General features: G+C 39.9%; 1 protein-coding gene and 2 long non-coding RNA genes across 3 annotated transcripts; 2 read left to right on the top strand and 1 right to left on the bottom strand.

Annotated features, from left to right (window-relative positions):
• Positions 1 to 7,611: 7,611 nt before the first annotated feature.
• On the top strand, positions 7,612 to 10,385 carry LOC143418346 (uncharacterized). The gene is made up of 2 exons (XR_013098308.1): positions 7,612 to 8,043; positions 8,254 to 10,385. It is a non-coding gene; the product is annotated as an uncharacterized LOC143418346 (long non-coding RNA).
• A 2,515-nt stretch (positions 10,386 to 12,900) lies between these two features.
• On the bottom strand, positions 12,901 to 13,496 carry LOC143418498 (uncharacterized). Its single transcript, XR_013098492.1, has 3 exons — positions 13,377 to 13,496; positions 13,127 to 13,260; positions 12,901 to 13,020 (listed from the first exon to the last, which is right to left on the bottom strand). It is a non-coding gene; the product is annotated as an uncharacterized LOC143418498 (long non-coding RNA).
• A 1,544-nt stretch (positions 13,497 to 15,040) lies between these two features.
• On the top strand, positions 15,041 to 22,296 carry LOC143418345 (putative E3 ubiquitin-protein ligase HERC4). Its single transcript, XM_076883045.1, has 11 exons — positions 15,041 to 15,165; positions 15,614 to 15,750; positions 15,980 to 16,194; positions 17,085 to 17,143; positions 17,226 to 17,291; positions 18,488 to 18,575; positions 18,665 to 18,879; positions 19,000 to 19,267; positions 19,412 to 19,566; positions 19,781 to 20,019; positions 21,300 to 22,296. Exons 1-11 carry the CDS (start codon positions 15,044 to 15,046, stop codon positions 21,545 to 21,547), a joined length of 1,812 nt encoding a protein of 603 aa, XP_076739160.1. The 5' UTR covers positions 15,041 to 15,043; the 3' UTR covers positions 21,548 to 22,296.
• The last annotated feature ends 287 nt before the right edge of the window (positions 22,297 to 22,583 follow it).

Genomic DNA, 22,583 nt, shown 5'->3' with positions numbered 1-22,583 from the left:
TAATTTATTGCAGATTACTTGTATTTGTTTTAACTGTTTACTAAATGTTTGAGGTGTGAAATAAACCGCAATGGAGCAAAATATGGGTGTGTGTGGTTGGAGGATGTGTTAGTGCGCGTGCGTGCGCGCGTACACGCGCGAGAAGGGGGCGGGGGGCGCGAACATTTTTCTTGTAAAACAAAGGGGGGCCTAGCAAAAAACGTTTGGGAACCACTGAACTAGTGCAAGAAAAGAATGTTGATTACAGTTCAGCGTTTAACTCAATAGTGCCCAGCAGATGGTTCACAAAGCTGAGGGATGTAGGACTCAACAGCCGTCTGTGTGCATGGGTGCTGGACTTCCTCACTTGCAGAACTCACGTGGTGAGGGTGGATAGATGCGTCTCTAACAGCGTCACCATTAACAGGGGTGTTTCCTCTCGCCACTGCTCTACTCCCTCTATACTTCAGACTGTGTGGCCACCCATGGCTCCAACACCGTTGTGATGTTTGCTGACGACACCGTGGTGTTGGGCGCCATCTCCAACAACGATGAGGAGGCCTACATTGACGAAGTGAAGAATCTGGCATCATGGTGCCAGGATAACCACCTCCAGCTGAATGTCAGCAAGACCAAGGAGCTAGTGGTGGACTTCAGAAGGAGTCAGCACAGAGACTAAAAGCCCATTATCATCAATGGACCTCCAGTGGAGAGGGTGCAGTCCTTCAAGTATCTCGGTATCCACATTTCATCAGACCTGACATGGTCTGCCCACATTCAGGTCTAGACCAAAAAAGGATAGGCAGCGCCTGTACCACCTCTGACAACTGAGAAAGTTCAGGGTCTCGCCAGTGATCCTCATGACTTTCTATGCAGGCGCTGTGGAGAGCATCCTCACACAGAACATCACATCCTGGTTTGGGAACAGCTGTGTTAAGGACCAAAAAGCTCTTAAGAGAGTGATCCGTACAGCAGAATGCTGCTGCAGGATTGCCCCTCCCCCCTTAGGGGAGATGCTGGACTAGAGCAGGTCAGATACTGAAGGACCCATCCCATCCGGGCAACAAACTGTTCCAAGGTTCCATATCATCCGGGCAAGTACAGAGAGACTCAAGAGGAGCTTCTAGTCCCAAGCCATCCGGGCACTAAACCTTAACAAACTGAACTAAGATTTTCAACAAAGTACTAATCCTAATATCCATCATTATGTCCTTCACGTATATTTGGTAATCACTTTTCCTTATTTCTAGTATGAAGTAGACCTAATCCACTCAGTAAAATAATTTGAACAAAATGAAATATTTCCACATCAGTTTGCCAAACAGATTCAGAAACAGATTTTATAAACTAAAACAAAAAGTCTGGCATATCTTTCTTAAAGGCTCCTGTTTTTGTTTGTTTATTTGTTTATTTGTTTTATTTTAATTGGGTCTATCACATGCAATAATCTATATTCCCTACGGATATGCTGACAGATATTTGATTTCCTGTCAATGGAAAGAAACTTAGTTATGTTTGTGGTTCGATCCACCACAAACATAACTAAGTGATCCTCTTGTAAAGTGTTTGGATGTTTTTTGGAAAAGACATTTAATACATGTATAAAATAAATTTAAAATTTTTTATTTTTTGTTTGTTTGTTGTTTGTTTTCTTTTACTGTTAAATTCAAAGTGTTTTAGTGTTAGATTTGAAATGCTTAAATCAAATCCTGAATGATAAGTGTAGTTACCTGTGCTGGATATTCCCAAGAGAAGGATCAGAGCAGTCACCTTCATAGTGATGAACAGGTCAGTTCTACAGATTAGTTTCCCTGGACTGATACTAAACCTCAGGAGCACTGCTACACTTTATATACTGAACAGGTGAATTCAGGATTGGGTGTGTTTAAATTTTTAAAGCATGAACATTTAGAAAAATCATTTGTCAAAGGGTGTGGTACACTTACCAGACCCTTTGTTCAATTGTACATTGATACAAAAAGGGTATGCAGCAGCGTCCTCATTTTCTCTTTTGCTATGTAACATTATTTTAGTTACATATTCATGCATGTCTTGCATTTCGTTACTTACTAAATTAATGTGACTCCATTAATACTGGTCAGAGTTGATAAAACCTGGTAGAGTTTGGAATGAATAGCCATGGTGAGATAATTCCTACCTCATACTACATGAAATATTGCAATGCATTAATGCATTATTTTTTAAAATCCCTCAAAACCTTTTGAAGATTTAATGTACATTTACCTACAGTTTAATGTATATGTATTCCTCATTACTTTTTTCGAAAGGCTTAGCACAACAAACAATGTTTCGGCTTTAATGGCATGAGCCATGGACATTGTCCGGCTGTAGTTACTGTAAAGTCATAATCAATATAAGTCTGTGACCTGAGCTAGAAACAGTCAAAGCACATATGCAAAGGTTGAAACACCATCCCATTTGTATAGTTTGACATCATGTTTTAAGTATACTGTTAAATTATCATGGTACATTTCTCCACCCCCCCCCCCCCCCCCCCCCCCCCCCCCCCCCGATTAAATGTAATGCAATTCTTGCTGTTGTGATGTGACACCATTATTTCTATGGATAAATACATCATGCAAACATAAGTCACTGTTGTTTTCTATCAGAAACTCAATATATGAAGGTGATTTGTGTCTTTATAGATCCACTGTGATCTGCATATTATAATGTAGATGTAACATCACTAGACTCATGAAAAGACTGAAATGTATTGCTGGAACAGAAAAATATCTCTGCAGCTCATAATTTTTTTATGTAAATGGCAAATTTATAGTTAAAATCAAGATTTTTAGAATACATTTGACTTTGTCAGGGAAATATCTGTCTAAAACAATGAATAAGGGAATGATATATAATCACTTATTTATTGCACAGGTTGGCTCGTTTGTATTAATACTAATCTGTAATTTTGACAAGCCCAGTAACCGGTCTGTTCAGTGAAATTAATTAGACAGAGGCTTAAAACTGCTGCAGGAGCAGGTGTGGCAGCAGTCTCACCTTGAGTATGACATTAATATTTGTACAGGGAAGGAACTGGAATTTTACTCAGCTGCTGTAGAGAAGTATATTTTAGCTCAAACTTTTCTGTTTTCTCTTTCATCAATTGAAATGAATATTTTGCACTTTGTTAGTTTTGCTATTAATATTTATAATATTGATATCAATGCTTTGACAGTTTGCACACATCACCAAGAACAGAAGAAGCTACAACTTTAATAAAAGCTTAAAGAAACATTAAAGAAACTGATGGACATTATGGACAATGCCAGGCATCCTCTGCACACGGCCATTAACAACCAGAAGAGTCTGTTCAGTGACAGGTTGCTTCTCCCAAAGACAAGAACTAACAGACTTAAAAACTCCTTTGTCCCACACGCCATCAGACTGTTTAACTCCTCTCTGGAGGGGAGAGGGAGGGGAAACAGGAGGACAAAGGAGGGGGGAACAACTAAGCTGTAGTGCCTCTTCACCTCACTGTACAATACCTTTTGTGCAATACTTTTGTAAATAGTCAACAGTGCAATAGACTCAATACTTGAAATGTGCAATTCACTTGTATTTTTATTTTTATTCCTATTTATTCTATTTATCCCCTTCGTATATTTTATTTATATTGTCTCTGTATTTATATATATGTGTGTGTGTATAACTCTGTAACTTCTGTCGCTGCTGTGCTTTTTTGGAAATCGAATTTCCCAGAGGAACCCACCCGAGGGATTAATAAAGTTCTATCTTATCTTATCTTATCTTATCTTATCTTAAAATACTTGAAATTATTTAGTGTGAGTAGTTATGCAGTGCTAACAAAGGACTGTTTTTCAATGACTTTTCCGCACCCTCTCTTATTGAGATATAATCTATTTATATCTTAACAATAGCAAGGATGAAACATAAGGTATTCTTTTTATCAGGTCTGCCACACACACCCCTTTTCTATGCACATCATGTTTTGTTTTTTAATTCTGGCTTCTCTTCTATGTGTGTTTCGTGCATTGGTAAAAGGACAACAAAGACGGTTGATTTTCATGCAGGATATTTTTACTTTATATTCTGGTTTATCTCGTTATTCAATAGCTAGTTTCATTAGACTCCATCTGCACTCTCTGAACTGAAGATACTTAACTCTTTGCTGAATCCAAGATGTAAATTTACTGATCTTGTATTGAACTTTGTGTCACTGTGGCAGGGGTCACACATTTACCTTACCTGAAAGAGGAGTGAAAGAAGCCATTTATGTCCACTGTGAGCGACCATCTTTGAACAGAGGCGGTGGTTTACGACACCAACTGTCTGCCATCTATAATTCAGTTTTGAGATCCCTTGCCAGACGCCTTAACGCCCACTCACACCCTGGGCCATCTGACCTCAGGAAATCACATGATAGGGTGGGGATGGGTTTCACAATGAGCTCACCCGAAACCCTGGCTGATTGTGACCCACCCCCGTTTTCACATCTTGGCTCATGTGATTAGGTAGAGGATCATCAGGGGGTCCTTTTGTCCCTCTTTTGGGGGGAAACTCCCACGGGGTTCAAATCTGGGACTCTCCACCAATTGACCCTTAGAACTGAAGAAGCTTCTCGGATGAGAGGTGAAACGTCTTCAAGCAACCTAAAGAGGTCCAGAAGCTTTTCTTTCCAAGCTCCTTAGATTACGATGACCTGGATGGCTGAGAACCTTCACAGACATTTACCTTAACCTTTTTCACATGACTGTGCAGCTTTAGCAATCTATAGCCAACAGCCTGTGTGGTTCATGTTCTTCCTTGAAAACAATTTTCAAGGAAATGTATCACTTTCTCTTGTATTTAGAGGAAAAAATTATTCGGATGTTATTTTCTGGTTTTTAAAGTGAGCCACAGCACTCTTGATTTTACGAATAGCTCCCCTACACTAAGATGATTCAGTGGCTCCAACTTTTTCTGTGTCTCTGGCCTGTAGCCCCACTCTAAAAGCAATCTTGCATTTACATATATTTGATTATGAGTAAACAACTTTCCTCCCAGTTAAAGACACTCGGAAGAGGGTTTCACTTACCAGTATAACTTTATGCACACTTATGTTGCAATGTGCATAAAGAATGTAGTTACATAACATCTGTCATAATGTATGTACCAGGAACTAATAGTGCTCTTGTTTTTCAGTTAAAGTGAATTTGCTGGGAAGACCGGCAAGTGTTTTCCTTGAATGTTTTCCTTTTATGAATAATATTACTCACTGCAGAATGATGGACTTGAACTTGGCTAGAAATGTCCTTTTAACACTTGCCAGATTTATGAACAGAAACATGTATGTATGTGTTATTTATGTAACACATACATACATGTATGTGTTACATACATGTATGTATGTAATCACGGACATACCTAGGAGCCTAGGAGATCACAGACTTTGCTGATCTCCTAGGCTCCATTCTTTTTAAGTATAGTTGTGTTCTCATTGTCGGTGATTTTAACATACACACTTGCTGTAAGAATGACCCATTTGCTAAAGACTTCCTTGCTTTAACGGACTCTTTTAACCTGGCTCAGTGGGTTAATGACCCAACGCATGTTAAAGGACATACTTTGGACTTGATTTTCTCATATGGTCTGGACATTTGTATCAAGGATATAAGTGACGCTGGGATCTCGGATCATTTCCCAGTTATATTTGATACTGGCTTATGCACTAATGAACTACATCCTGCGGCTCCCCTTCGCCCGATACATGTAATTAATACTGAAGCGATGTCAAACTTCTCTATGTCTTTCTTGGATTCTGCATCTGTCACTCTCGACCGTTGTTCTTTTCGCTCGGTTGATGACTGTGCTAATTCCTTGTTATCGCTATTTTCTTCAATCCTTGATACTGTTGCCCCCATTAAGATGAAGCGCCCTAGAACCTACTCTCAGTGTTGGCTTAATGACACTACGTCGCGCTGAGAGAAGGTGGAAAAAAGATAAACTTGGAGTTTCTCATGACATGCTACGGACTAGCCGCTTAAAATTCCAAAGTGCTGCTAAAACGGCCAAAGCGTCCTTCATATCCAAAATCATCCTGGCCAATGACCAAAACCCCCGTACCTTATTTAAAATTTTTAACTCTGTGGTTAACCCTTCCCTGGACATGCCTTTAATTTATTCTCAGGCTCTTTGTGAGCGATTTCAAATTCACTTTTTAGAGAAGGCCTCATCTCTTAAGTCCTTCCCCCTGTTTTATATCCTCTCCCCATTCCTGAGTGCATTTCAACTTTCCACCAGTTTGAGCCTGTGTCACTTTTGACTTTTAAGCGGCTAGTTGTTCAAATGAATAACACCAATACTGTGCTTGACATTCTTCCATCTCGTTTAGCTAAGGACTGTTTTGATGTAATCGGACCTAGTATTCTATTTCTTATGAACTTTTCCTTGCTCTCAGGCTGTGTTCTTTCAGCCTTTAAGCATGCCACTCGATTCTTAAAAAAAAGAAACTCTGACTGTTATGACCTTTCAAACTACAGACCAATCTCTAAGCTTTCGTTCTTGTCCAAGATCTTGGAGAGACTAGTTCTCTGCCAGCTCCAGGCGTACTTGGACACGAACAATATTGCTGAGAAATTTCAATCTGCCTTTAAGCCATTGCATAGCACTGAAACAGTGTTGGTTAGAGTTCTTAATGATATTCTTGTAATCACTGATACTGGACGCTCTATGGTCCTAGTTTTACTGGACCTCTCTTCGGCCTTTGATATGGTGGACCATGACATTTTATTACTAAGACTTGAGCACACTGTGGGTATTAGAGGCACTGCCCTCGACTCGTTTAAATCATATCTCGCTGATAGATCCTTATCAGTTAACTTAGGCACCTTCTCCTCTTCCTCTGCTCCAGTTTGTTGTGGTGTGCCTCAAGGATCAGTTTTAGGCCCTATTCTCTTCTCATTGTATTTGCTCCCTCTAGGCGCAATCTTTGAAAAATACAATATCGCCTTCCACTGTTATGCCGATGACATACAGATCTATTTTGAACTTACTGACGACCTTGCTGTATCCCTGCACTACTTTTAAGAATGCATGCGGGAGGTCAAAGAATGGTTCCTGAGTAATTCTCTTGTTTTGAATGATAAGAAGACTGAGATTGTGGTGTTCAACAGTAAAATCCCTCGTGCCCAACTCTGTGCTGCCCTGGGTTCCTTTGCTAGCTCTTCCTGTGACTATGTCAGTAACTTGGGTGTACAGCTGGATAGCTCGCTCAAATTCAATAAGCAAGTGTCTGCTGTAGTGAGATCTAGCTTCCACCAACTGCGTCTTATCTCTAAGGCTAGGCATTATGTTCCGCATGAGGACCTGGAGAAGCTTATTCACGCTTATGTGACCTCCAGGTTGGATTATTGTAACTCTTTGTACTACGGTCTTCCCTCTTCTCTTCTTCTTACGGTGTGTTCACACCGAACGCGATGGACGCGAATAGAGCGTCAGGTTTACATGTAAAGTATGGCAAGCCATTAGTGCCAAAATTCGCCACTTTCCTAACCCGTTTGGTTAAGAAATGGCGTAAAAAACGCCGTTTAATTATTCAAAACGCCGAAAAAAGCGGCGTTCTGTTCCGACAAACGCCGCTTTTTCCGCCGCTCGGATGGCGCCCTGAACGCACCATCCGAGTGACGTAAAAAGCGGCGTTCAAAGACAGACGGAAACGCCGTTTTTTACGCTACTCGGCACAAAACGCCGTTTTTATGCATCTTTGAACGGCGTTTTTTACGGCGTTCTCTGCCAGCTGTAACGGCGTTTAAAACGGCGTTTTATTGAAATTATGCAGGGCACTCCCCATGGTTCCCTCATCCAATTACTTTCAACTCATTTCACCCAATCAAAGAAGAGGAAGTGCAGACCACACTAATGCATCACCGATTCACCTTGCTGCTAAGTGATTGCCTATTCAGTACCAGTGCTTGTCACAGTATTCACTTGTATTATAATCCCACTATGCATTTTGATGTGTTTAAGGCATGATCGAGCAAACAAACGACAGAATACTTTTTCTGAAACCTTAACTGTGTTACCTGTTATGGCAGCTAACAGGTAATGAGCAGAGCTAGCTCTGCTCATTTCTGAGCTTCTTTCTTATTTTCCTCTTTACTTCTCTTAACCTTTAACTTATGTTTTAGCAATCAGATCCTGCCATCTTGCATTACCGCTTCGTGCTAGTTATGTTGACTTTTCTCTTCTTTTGTCTCCTCTTTTTTCACCCGTATTTGGACACTCGGCGCATGGCTCCTTTGTTTACATTAGGGATCAGCTGTTAGCGCTGCGCCCTGCAGCTGCGCTACCGGCAGACAGACCCTACATCCCCAGTGAGGGAAGAAACGGGGGTGATGTCTCCCGAGGACACCTCACACACCATCTCTCCTTCCTGTAATCACTTTAAATGTGAGATCGCTCCCTGATATGATTGAGGAGCTAATGACGCTAACCCGGTCACAGTGGCAGTATCCCGGCACTGCCCGGTACTCCCTCTGTGAGTAGGCTGCCCGGCTTCCAGCTGCTGCGGGCGGACAAGACGAGAGACAGCGGTGAGAGGAAAGGAGGGGGGCTGGCAGTGTTTGTTAAAGACGGTTGTGGTATCTCTGGGCACATCGCTGTGAAAGAACAACTCTGCAACACAGACATTGCGCTATTAGCCGTTAGCATCCGTGGAGGTAGCCTGTGACTCTCTGTGGTCCGCAGACTGCAAACGCAATCTCCGAGAGCTCTTCTTCTAATATCAGGGGACTTTAATCATGTCTCGCTGGACTCCACACTGCCCACCTTCACCCAGTATGTGACCTGCCCCACCGTAGGCAATAAAACATTGTACTTAATGTATGCCAATGAAAAAGTGGCATACAGTTCATCACCTCCCCCTGCCCAGGGAAGATCCGATCGTAACCGAGTGCGTCTTGTCCCTGTGTGTGCAGCCCTTACTGTGCAGGGAGCCACTAATCACCCACGCAGTGCAGAGATGGTCCGCGGAGGGCATATAAATAAATAATAAAAGCAAGTAAATGACAGTATGCTCTTTCTGAAACAAACGGAGACCTTAACTTTTATCAAAATACCGTTTTACTCAGTTTAAAGTAATACCACTGTATAATAGCCTTCAAATTTAATAATGTTAACAGTATCTCAGGAATATTTTTGCCCTTTCAACATGCATTAAAAAAATAGATATACAGTTTTGAATCAGACCTGTATGTACGTTTTCTCAAAAGTGACGTAAATAAGTAATCTCAAGAACCTGAAATAATAGTTTCCCATGTAAACTGGAGATGTCCTTGTCAATGTCATCAGAGTACTGTGGATGTCTTACACGAATTTGAAACATAAAACCAGAGTGGCACATGACAGTGTTGCACATAACATAACTAGTTTATATGACATGAAGTTATAAAAAAAAAAAAGAATCCATGTAACTTGGTAATGGCTTCTTTCTGATAACTGTCGGCTGCAGTGTGCATTATCTTGACAAAAGTATAAGATACTGAACCCACTGATATGATGTGGTGGAGGAGCACAAATACCTGGACACCCACATATATACATTTGCTGAACTGGAAGATCAAAACAGAAGCTGTACACAAGCAGTGTATGGGCAGGCTATTTTTTGTGAGCAAGCTTGTGCAGCGCACTTTGATGTGTTCTTCTTGGATCAGGAGAGCAAGCTCTGTGATTGGCTGCACTTCGGAAGCTGTGGTGGAGAGGAAGTGAGTGAACAAACTGCCATGCATCATGGATATTCCTCTCAATCCACCTCACCAGGTACTTCTCTAAAAGTGTGACTCAGGTCTGTTGCCCCAAAGGATACAGGAAATGTTAGATATTTTAGTATTTTGGGAGCATGTACTGAATACCTTTTTTGATGATATTATACAAAGGACCCTGTTTCTGCAATGCCCTTTGTTTGAACTTCATCTCCTCTTGCTGCGACCCCACGGGCAACTTCCTTTGGCCTGCTGGTCTGGAAAATCCAACAGTTCATCTATATGTAAAGAAGGCACTTAAACTGGAACAGGCATAGCTGCGTTGATCCTGCTGTGGTATAGTGGGACAGTGCATTCCTCGAGTGCACATCAAGTTTGCAGCCTGCTAAAGATCACACACCATTGATTATGTGCCTTTAGGTATATATGGTTAAACATTTCCTAATGCAAATAACTACATGCAGTATTCTACCATGTGCAAACTTATATCACTAAAGGATTCTAACTGTCTAGTGTTTAATGGACCTGTCAAAAGTATGTTGAGATTATAGAAGGCCCCTTTCAGAGCTAGGGGGAACTTCCTTATATGGTTGTAACTTGTAACTTGAAACTTGTTGACACACGAACCCTTCTGCCTATAAAAACCCTGCACAGAAGAATAAACTTTGAGTTGATTTTGGGAAAGCAACCTGAAGCAGTCTCTGTATCATTTTGTTCTCCCAGGCTACTCCCGGTGCTGTAACTAACCCGCTGAACGGCATACCTGAGCTTACTTTGAATAATTAATCTTATACAAAACTCTGCTTATCGCTGCCCACGTCTCGAAGGAAACTCGATCCACGGATGACCCGGAAGGAGAGATTTCTTTCAGGAAATGCACTGATTTCCATGACAGAATTCACAACAACACAGACACAGGTCGGTTCTTTGAAACGGGCGTTTATTACTTGGGCCTTCTCTCCTTGGCTTCACCATCACGCCGATACACCATGAGAACTGGTCACAAGCGAACAGTACAAATCAATTAGCAACTTTAGAGTACACATATTAAGTCCAAACACAAATAACAACATTTCTCAAATGACAAATACCTCGTTGGCTGCTTGTCCTGAAAAGAGGTCCTTAAGTCCTTGTGTTGCTTTTTCTTTTAGTAAACTTTTAACTTAAAATCGCTTCATGAGAGACATCTGCTCCCTCGCAGTCCATGCAAAGTCTCGTGTACTCTCGTTAAGGGTATTCTCACGAGACACTAGCTCTTACACTTTACACATGTACATTTCAAATAAAGACATTTCAACACAAACTATATATATATTCATGATATTATGTAACTTATTATAAATCAGTCATCTACATCATGAAATCCACACAGAACATTTTAACAGCATTTACACCACTACTCAATGGTACATAGTAAACACGTATCATAACTTTTCACATTATATGTATCCAGTCACCTAGATATTTTGAAGTCTTTCCACTTGCTGCTATTATGTTTCAGTCATTAATTGAACTGTCTCAGTGATATGTGGAGTCCAGAAAGTATATTAAGCCAGTGATGAGCTCAATACCATGACTCCCTCTGGTGCCACTTAGTGGATTAAACAGTTCTACCACTTGCTCCATCACCATTCCGTCCAGAGTAAATTCAATGTCTGGCACAGTAATCCTCTCAGGCCAGTCGACCAGCAATCCCAGCTCATCTGTACCATGAGCAGCAGCACCACCACCAGAATCTGCACCTGAGCCCTGAGCAGCAGTCGTCTCACTCTCAGTGGCTGTCACACCACCATCAGCTGTCCCACCAATAGTCCCATCAGCAGCAGCTGCTCTGGTCTGAAAGATGTCCTGCATGGCAGTTGAGGCTCGGCCCTGTTGCTGGAGGCTGCCTCGGACAAAAATCTGTAATGGGCTCAAGTGTCTCTCTGTCCGCAAGCCATGATTGTTCCACTGTTGAGTGAAGTCTTTCAAATCTCTGTTGATCCTTGGGAGATAGATGTAATGGAGAGCCCAAAGGTGCATTTCATTGTCAATGTCAATGATGCCTTCCTCCTCCAGGTGGTGAAATAAATCACAGTACACATTGGTCATTCCTCGCCACAGATCACCCCAGAGCCTCTCAATTCTCTGATTATGGGTACTCCTTCCTCTTAGGGCACTTCCACGATCAAAGCCTCTGAAAATGTTCATCATCAGGCAGACAGCATTGTTTTCCCCTCCTCTGTCTGTCCGGACCCTCGAGGGTACACCATAGGATACCACGGCTCTGATGAAACTTGATAAAACAGTACTGCTACGGTTGTTGTTTGAGGCATGAAGGAAGACCACAAGACGACTGTATCCATCAATAGCCCCATGAATGACTATCCTCCACCTAAAACAGTGGTCCATAAGAAGAAAAATCTTATTTCTGCTTTGTTATTGAAACAATGGAAACACACACTCTTAATTGATTTACATGGCACTATTGCATGTCAAGTTTGTCTGTACGTTGCTTGCGATGTCTGTGTTCTCTCATTTTCCCCTTTAAACATAACCAGTTGTGTTAGAGGACTGCCCATCACAGGGCCTGGCTCTATTGGATGTGTCTTACTGTTCAACAATTATATTTGATGTAATGCTGAATTTCACTTTGGTCAAAATAGGTGTTCAACAAATCAGTGTGCTTGGTTACCTTATCAGCTTGTGATTTCCATCAATGTGCCACAATGAGTTTGGACCTGCAACCTGATATGTTCTTCGTTCTGGTCTCCGCAAAACTGCTCTTATGGCAGCTGCTCCAGGATTTATCCGTAGCATGCTTGCTCGAACCCTCCTTCGCTGTACATGTAGTCCACGTACTCGCAGGGAGGCTCTGACAGCCTCAGGACCAATTTGTTCATTGCCAGCGACAATGTCCTGCACATGTTCATCCAGCGCACTGTCAGTCAGTTCCGCATACATTGATGCAGGTGAAATGATACTGTCTGAAATCAGACAAAAAGAACACGAGTATTTTATCACTGCTATAACAACACACATCATTACTTGACTAGTTAGTGCACATTCAAATATACTAATTTTTACAATTTCACAATACCATTTAATTTGAATAAACAGTGGGTGTGTGTCACAAAAGAACTGAAAGTCACACTGGTTTCAAAAGTCACTGACCGCAGACGTCTTCGAATTGTACGAAGTGAAACATTCAAAATATCAGCCATCTGAGGTGCAGTGAATCCACATGACTTCAGGAATGAAAGCTGTTCCCGAGTGATAAGGTAAAGGGATCTGCCTCTACCTCTGTTGAAAACCACTGGTGCCTGGTATCCAAAAGAGCCTGAAAATATATAAGCGTTTGGTGTATTTGGAAAATAGGTTAAGACAGAGTCATAATTTATTTCACACTTTTGATCAGTCAAGGAATCGACACAATATGTGCTTACCTTGTTGGCCATGCTGAGTAGACAGTTCGACCTCCTGAATCAATTCAGCCAAGTCACGCAGAAGTTGATCTGCTGCAGTTACACTGATCAGTCTTCCTCTTGCCCACCGAAGGCTTCTCTGCATTGTCTCCAACCTCAAAGACATCAAAAAATTACTTCTTAATTCATGTTATATTTTCAGGCCATATTCCCCTTAAACATTTTATGCAAGTGAAAATGTTAAATGTTTTCCATCATGCTTTCATCATACCTCCTTAACGCTAACTGTAGCACATCTGGCCCAACATCGTCCATCAGCAGCCGCCGTGTACAGTCATTATGAATGTTCTTGCACCTTGAGATGAAAATCCTCCAGGCCATACTTTGTACTGTGATTCTACAAAGACAAAAATTTAAATTATTGCTTTCAACAGGTTTATATATTTAAATAAATCAAAAAATTTCATGTTAGTCTTCTGAAAATTGTGACTGAGCACTTTTGGAAACACTCTGTCATCACTAAGTATTGGGACTGTGAACAGTTACAGAATGCATCTGAAATAAATGTCACATTCTAACAGTTTATAGTTCTGTTAATAGAGTTTTTGAATCTACGTTTCATACATATTCCTATCTTTAATAGCAGTATGTCAACGATGTCAACCAATATTTTCATATTTCAAACACACACCCAAGTTAAAAATTTGAATCTCCGCATCTTCTACTCAGCAGATCTGAAAAATCATTTTTGATAATGTTCCAATTCCATTGTCAAATGTTCCCATCCATGTTATTCATCTTTGTTTATTTTAAATGCTGTCATTAGTTTTTTTTTTTCCAACTAATTACCAAAATGAACATGGTCTACATTGTTTTGCTCACTTAAATAAAACGACATTTTTGTATTGTACCCTGGGTTCATGAAGACCATGCTGTCTTTTAACTTTATTATTTATTTTCTGCATATACTGACTGTTCTTTATTCATTTCTCTACTTTCTCCTCTCTTCTTCTTCAGTCAAGTTTAACGGCAGCTTGCATCCACTTTCTCCTCTCAATTCCGCTGAGATTAATTCCCGCTCTACTGTACAAGACTTGTGAATGGTTACCTGGAGGGATGTACCACTGTGAGAGGGGTGATACGGAACAGTCCAGGTGATCGCTGCTTTAATTTACCGGTCAGATATACCTAAATTGCACGTCGACATAGCTAGTGAACTGTAACTAGACCATAAATCAGTGATAACAAAAGAACATTCAATCTACTTTCTCCGGTACTTTATAGAAAAAAATCAACATCAATTCAATGTCGTCTTGCTATCTGGGATGGCAGTGCAGTACCGTGTAGCCTAATCCGGCTAATGTAACAAGTGATATAAAACCGTATTTTAAATAATATAAAGTGGCTAAACGGAGTACCATATTAAAGACCTTATTAACATGCCTCACCTAAAATGGCATGTTGGCAACATTCCTAACGGACAAAGGTTAGCATGACTTGTCTGTGAAGGTTCTCAGCATGACTTTTTTTTTCGCTTACTACAATACAAAGCTAACATATAACATGTGCTTAAAAGGACAAAGCAATGTTTTTGAATCATCGCTTAGCTTTTAGTTAGCAAAGACGAACAATAATTGAGATTAACTAGGGTACTTACGGTGTTTTTTTGTTGGCGCAGAGATTTCGCATGCATTCATCTGTATGTAGTTTGTCGCACATAGCTTGATTGAGACAACACAAATATGAGGTTGACTGTGATTGGTTAACACAAATTCTGATCACAGGTTGTGGTAAGGGGTGGATTAAAAAAAAAAACACAACCTTCAGTCTTGCTTATCCAATCACAAACAATGTACCTTCTCCCGCCGTACTTTGAATTTTAGGGATGCTATATATATATTTCTGCCAAGCCTTTTGGCGGACTTTTTGGGAACAGTCATGTCCGAACGGAGCGCTGTATTTCGACGGAGAGTCACTGATATCAGAGACAGAATGAATGCCCAATTTAACCGGCTACTGAATCAAGATGACAGTGAAGAGGGGACATCTCTTCTACAAAGGTGAAATGCTTTGGTGGTGGTTACTCTATTGGCAAGCTTTTAGCTTTGCGCCTTTTTTGTTTTTGCAAAAGGAAATAACTTTTACATTTTTAAATAATAAATGGCTCGTTTACTAATTATCTGTTACAATTCAACAACAAATTCTGTAATCATAAATGTCTATCCTAGATTGACGACTTCAAATGACAGTCATTTTAATCCCTGTTATGTGCATTTATGCATAAAGATTTTAGTTTATAAATGTAGCATATCCCATATTTTCAGGGAGCATTTAATTTGCGAGACAATCGAAAAATGCATGCAATAAACACCGATTGAACACTCATTCCTTACTCTGAGTGTGTTGGGTGGGTTTTTTTTCTTTTCTTTTTTTTCTTGGGGGGGGGGGGGGGGGGGGGTGTCTCTGTGTGATTAGTTTCACTAAAATTATCTCATGGTCTAATGATAGCTTTGGAGTTTTCCGCCAACAGCACGGAGGTGGGCCAGTGCGCAGACCAAGAGGCGGGAGAACCAGACATCGCCAGTTAACGTTTAAGGTGTCAGTACTAAGGAATCCCACACTGACACAGTACCGATCTCATAGGGGTAATCAATATTTATATTAATATTAATTATTTGGAGTGATGGGTTTGAAAAATGAGAATTACATCATGGTGTCAGTTGTTTACAAATTGTAGAATTTGGCATTAGATTTTTAGCACCTTTGTAATCTTTATTTCCTTGCACCAATAAGTTGATGTTGAGACACTACAATGTGACAATTTACCCTTTTCCGTTTTTAGGGAAAGCTAATTTGGTTTAAATTTGATTACAGATGCCACTCCTGCTACTCGGGTGGTCGTTCCTGTAAACCTAAATGCAGCTGAATTCAGGCAGGCACTACGGGACAATATTGCAGACATACCCTTGCAGTTTGATCTATGCAAAGTGAATGGACAGCGGCTCATTCTTCCTCTTGAAGAGGAGACGCCCCAAGAAATTAGAGCAAGAAACCTACTGGGTCGCTCCAATCTTTATATCCGTCCAAAGGTATTCAAATGTTCCACTCGGGTGGCTGATATGGCATAATTGTCACTATTACTGTAACTCAGTGGTGCTCCAGTCACCCTAGTATTGTATAAGACATCTTTAACATGTTACTGCTCAGAATAATAAATGCTGTGATTTTCCCCAAAGGATTTGAGAAATTCATCTGATCACTATGCCAGATGGCTATGCTTAAATAATGCCCCGCCAATTGATTCACTGTTAATAACAGAAATGCAGTAGAGCAAGCTTCAACTGTGGTCTAACAGTATTTTAGGGTTAGGGTCATTTTGTTCTTGTAATCTTAGTTTCCTGGGTTCTGGCTTTTTCATTGTCTTTTGTTAATGTCCTTAACCTTTCCTTTATTTATTTATTTATTTTTTTCCCCCTCAGTTATCCTAAGTTCTACCTACCCAAAGTGTCACGGTCCTGAGTCTGTGGACTCGGTGTTTTTCTGTTTGTATTAGTTAGCTTTGATTTCATGATGTGTTTTGATTCTCTTGGGTTTGATTTCTGTCGCTAGTATTCCTAACTTCCTAGGTCCTGGGCATTTCTTGTGTTCTCCTTCTTAGGTCGTGGTTCTGTGTTCTGTTAGTATACAGTCGTCTCTGTCAGTGTGTCTCTTGTTCTGTCACCGTATCCCCTAGGTTAGTCCACGTCTGTTCAGTTTCCTGTTTTACTTTGAAAGTCTGTGTACTATGTCAATGTGTTGAGTTTTGCCTCGTCATGTCTGATGAGTCCCAGCTGTGCTCTCCTCCTGTTTCACATTCCCTAATCACCTCAGTATGTATTTAAGCCTTGTGTGTTTCCCTGCCAGTTGGCGTGTTGTCCTCTGTTCTTGTTTGTCATTTGTTGTTCCATTTCGGTTATATTTTAATAATCTGGTGTTTTAGATTACAGAAGCCAATGAGGACTCAACTGGTGGAGAAGTTGTGCAGTCTGAGATGGCAATGTAAGTCTTTGACAACTGCCTTTGGACTGTAGCACTGTAAATGCATTACACCCTCTCATCAACAATATTTACCATATTGCAGTGTGCTGCATGACACCGAGACACCTGACCATAGCAGGCACAATGTACAGGAGCCAGAGGTTATCAGGTAAATGGCACTCTGTTTGTTTATGAGTTGGAATTTTAATCTTAAACTATTGCACAATTTCATTTATTTTTTTGGTAAAAACTAGTTTGGTACAAACTAATTATATCATTATTATAACTTGGATCATTTTGTGTAGTCTAGATCAATAAATATCTGCATTGGGGTCCTCTTCCTGCTATGAAATATTTCTGCTATTCCTTTGCAGTGGTCTGCATGAAAACCATACAGCTCATTCTAGTAGGCATGGTCTCCAGGAACCAGAGGTTAACAAGCAAGTGGTAGTTGTTGAATAACATGCCAAAACTTAAGTGTAAACTGGAACTTATAAAGCACACACCATAGGTAAATAGACACTCAATAAGTACAATATACGGGGTGAGACCAGCGAATATTAAAATTTGAAAGGTTGCATGTATTGAACTGATAACATTTATGTGCTCTGAATATAGACCAATGGTTTAATTGCCTCATTCGGTTTCTGTTTTGCTTTTTCATGTTTTTCAGATTTGTTGATGTCATGATATTGGTATTTTTAATTGCTGAAAATGCATCGATAACACTTTAGTCAGCCTGACCACTCAGACACTTGGAACTACAAATCACCCAAACTATTCCCAGTAAATGGGCAGTTCCTTATGTTTCACAAAAAAAGGAAAAGAAGACACTGCTGGCCTGTGATAATCTTTTGTGCGCAGGAAAACTGCACTGTCAAAACTTGAAAGTTGCATTTTATAGTTTATTGATCCATTTTGGCAACCAATAACAAGATCCATTTTTGTCCCTTCATGCTGCTTGTCTCTCAAATTAAAAAACAAACAAACAAAACAAAAGGCCCATCTCAGTGCATGCTGGTCTTATACCAGTCTCTTAAGTTATCAAAAATAGCCCTGAAATTCTTCCTGGCTGACTTGATAAGATAAACAACAAAACAATGAAGTGAGCATTAACCTACAAATAAAAAAATGATTAACCCAGAAATAGAAGTAAACTAACAACAAACTTTATATTTTAATATTTTGAAATTTGTTAAAATACAAATGGCTCCAACAGATGCAATCAAGGACCACATGGCCATTTTAAGTGCCTGTATCTATACAGTAAAAGAATGTGAAATCAGATTCTTTTATCAGAGGAGTCATTCCATTTCAGTATGTATACATGATATTAAAAAAATCAAATGCATTTGTTCTGTTTAGGGAAGAGTTTTACATCGACTCTGCAGAGTCAGAAGTATCAGACCTGGATGAGGCTGTCCTGGCTTCCCCTGAACAAAATGACTCACATGTATGTCTCATGAACAACACTGCCAGAACTGCTGTGTATGTGTTTCATGTAGTCATGACCCTTCTCTCTCTCCCCCCCCTTTTCTTCAGGACGAGATGGACCTTGCGACTGTGTTGAAAGATTTCCAGGAAACGCATCTTGACACCAGCAATTATTGTGCAATAATAGCCCGACGTAGGAAAATCCTACATAGTGCCTGCATGGCACTTTCCAAGTCATATTTTGCGTGGCATAAATTGCCAAATATTGAATTTGTTGGTGAAATGGCCGATGATTATGGAGGCCCAAGGCGGGAATTTTTTCGGTAACCCATTCCCATCTCTCCCACACAATAATACAATGCGTGAATGTGTTTTTTGTTGTTGCAAAGATGAAATCACAATTTGACTCAATTTTTTTTATTTTTTACTATCTTTTCCTGCAGCTTACTTATGGTCGAAACTCAGAATTCCCTAGGGATTTTTGAGGGGAAGCCTGGCAGTCTGTTGTTCAGCTATAGCCAGCAGTTGCTGTCAAGCAACAAGTTTTATACGGCTGGTAAACTGATTGCTTGGTCAATAGCACACAATGGGCCAGGGCCACGGTATATCAACAGACACCTGTTCTGTATGATGTGTGGCCAGAAGACATCTCTTGATGACTTCGATGTAGAGGTCTTCATGGACGAAGACATCAAACAGAACATAGAAAAGGTAAAACTGTGTGCATGCTGAGGTGTAATTAAATTCAGTGAAACACAATGCATAGCTTAACTCATCAGTGGAACATCTCAAAATGTAAGTACACTTAGTGAATGCTTTAAACGTATGTATTTATGGAGGTGCCTAATTTTCAAGGTTTCCAGCTGCAGCACCCCAGAAGACCTGGCAGACTTGAAAAGTCACCTTGGGGACTGGATTGCAGGCTGTGGTATCCCTGACATCTACACTGCCACACTACTTGATGTTAAGAGGATAAGGGGCGAGATTGTATCTCATTTTGCGTTTCACAGGTGAGAATTTGTTAGAAAATTACAAAGTACTTTCCTGGTCAGTGCTCGTCTTCCCATTGTGTTCCCCCCTAATAGTTAACACTTAAACAAATCATCAATCTGCTGAGTTTATATCTGTATTGCAGTTAAGGTGGTGTTTAAATTGACAAAACTTTTTTTTGTTTCACAATTTTGCTATGTTGTATGAATTGAGAGTACAATCTGTGGTCAACAGGGTTGCCAGCATGATTCAGCAGTTTGTTGCCGGTATGGACTCGTGTGGTCGGTTCTGGCAAATGGTGAAGAGATGCTGGAAGCAGTTCCTTCCTGTATTTACAAATGCAGGAAATAAACTTACAAGGAACAGCTTCCAGGATCTCTTCACCATTGGATGGAGTCCAGCTGGAAGTAACAGACATGAAGAAGAGGAAGCAACCATCTTTCAGTGGGAATGGTGGCTTATGGCCATTCAGGGTGAGTACATAGAATACAACACATGTCTTGTTTCTGTTTGAATTGCTTCAGGCATTTCATGTTAAATACAGTGTCCACAATACAAAATACAGACAACTAAATCGAAACAACACTTGGGTGCAATAAAACCTTAGAACTTTGCAAAATCCACCCCTTCTTAGAGCATATGAGGAAGTTTTTGATTATTTTACCTTTTTAGGTGAGGTATTTGAAAGGAAACCACCTACAACAAATATTTTTGGAAGATTATTTCTTTTATCCTCTGTCATCTCTACCAGATCTTGCTTGTTTAGACTGATAGATAGGATGTAATTTGATTTTCATTGTGATTTCTGGTAAAACATTAATTTTATTACATGACCGAAAACTTCTAACACTAAAATATTAAATAGTTATATTACATACTTGTATTTAAAATATGGTAAAATTTATGATTCAATTGTATTAGCACATCTGAGAATTAAGTAAATGGTAAATGGCCTGTATTTGTATAGCGCTTTACTAAAGCAGTCATCCACACATTCACACACTGGTGATGGCAGCTACATTGTAGCCACAGCCACGCTGACAGAGGCGAGGCTGCCGGACACTGGCGCCGCAGGGCCCTCTGACCACCACCAGTAGGCAACGGGTGAAGTGTCTCGCCCAAGGACACAACGACCGAGAGTGTCCGAGCCGGGGCTCGAACCGGCAACCTTCCGATTACAAGACGAACTCCCAACTCTTGAGCCACGATCACCCCCAGTGTTTTTGCAGTGTTTAAGATAGAATAACACAATTTGAAACTTGTCTCCCTTTGAGACAAAGGTCATTTGTTAATTAGATGCACTGCCTAACTACAAGAACCTTCAGGTATTACATTGACTATAACGAAACCTCCTGTATATTAGTGTCCTAGAGTAATCGAGTGGTGCAATGACAACACCCACGCAAATGTGACATCACTAGAAAGCCAATGTACTCTTGCAAGGACAGAATGAATAACTTAAAAAAAAAAAAAATACACATTGCATAAACAGTCCTTGACATATAGGTCTGACTCGGAGGACAAAATTAATTTCCTGTCTTAGCAGGGCAGGATTGCTTTGAGTAAATTTTTTTTTTTTTTTTTTTTTTTTTTTTTTTTTTAATAATACAATGCTTTGCAATAATTGTTTTGCCTAACAACCTGTTTTTGACTCCAAAATAGTCATTAACGCAACTGTTCTATGCAGTCAGTGTAACTGATTATAAATCTACACATTGCACACCTTATTTAACACTTGTATGTATTTTAACAGAGCGAGAGGTGGACCACACATTTGAAGAGCTCGTCTTTATAACTGGGGCTGACTTACTTCCACCACTGGGGTTCCCACAGTCCTGCAACATCGACTTCTACGATCAGGAGTCAGGGATGCGGCGTATCCCGTACACATCAACGTGCAGCTTATCCCTGTATCTCCCAAGAGGTGTTGCAGATGAAGATCAATTCAAAGATCTTATGAATGATGCCTTAAAAGGATCCCTGGGATTTGGAAAGGTGTAGCTGCATACATGAACTGATGCTGGGAAGCTGTGGTTAAAACCTGTGGGCTTTTGGGATGAAGTTCTTATTGTAAATGTTCTTAAAGGGGATTGCTCCTGGCACTCAGGCTTCTTAAAGATTTTACATTTTAAAGGTGTTTTTACAAATGACTGTTCATTGTGTATATAGTTATATTTATAGTCCAGTTAAGACAACTAGGGTATTCATGCATCAAGCTATGCAAAATAAGTGGTGTTCAGAAAGTTTCCAGGAAATAGTTCAAATGACAATTCATCTAGAAATATTCTTTTGAAAGATTGTTGTTTATGTTCAATTATAGTACACTGCATAGAGTGGTTTTTTTTTTTTTTTTTTTTTTTTGTTTTTTAATTTATTTTCAAGATGTACAAGAGATGCCAGACAAACTTTGAACTAAAAGACACTGACTTTTGTAAAATAAAATATTGTAATGTCAGTTCTCATGGTGTCTTGTCTATTTAAAAATTAAATTTAAGGCTTACCTGTTACTGTCAAATACTGGTATTGGGTTCCATTGACGAGGGCTATGTAGTACAATTATGTGCTTAAGTCAAGGTAAAAGGTTAAATGAATTTACCCTCATTGTTCTCAAACCAAGAACTGAAGAATCAATCTCAACTCAGAATTAAAAGTTACGAATTAATTTTACTGGTTTCGAGAACAAAGCAGTTTTAACAAACTGACTTTAAGCTCTCGTTAACTCTGAGATTGGCACCTGGCCTTTCACTATAACCTGGTTAAAAATCAATTATGTAATTGTGGTAGAATTATGTAAGAGGCTGTAAAGCTTTTTTTTTGGTTAAAAAAAAAAGAATCACATCAAGATAATGAACACTGGTATTAAAATTATATTTTATACATAATGCAATAACTGTAATTACCAAAGTAAAGAAAATGATTTGTTAGACTCAGTTTGTTGGTGAACGATGCTTAAAAAGTGTGTAGCAATTTGGACAGTATATCCAGTGATTGCTTTGCTTTTTCTATGGTCACGGCTTACCTACTTTATTACAGTCAT

The sequence above is a fragment of the Maylandia zebra genome, linkage group LG4 (assembly GCF_041146795.1).
Source record: "Maylandia zebra isolate NMK-2024a linkage group LG4, Mzebra_GT3a, whole genome shotgun sequence".
Classification (NCBI taxonomy): domain Eukaryota; kingdom Metazoa; phylum Chordata; class Actinopteri; order Cichliformes; family Cichlidae; genus Maylandia; species Maylandia zebra.
This window is presented reverse-complemented; position numbering and strand designations above follow the sequence as displayed.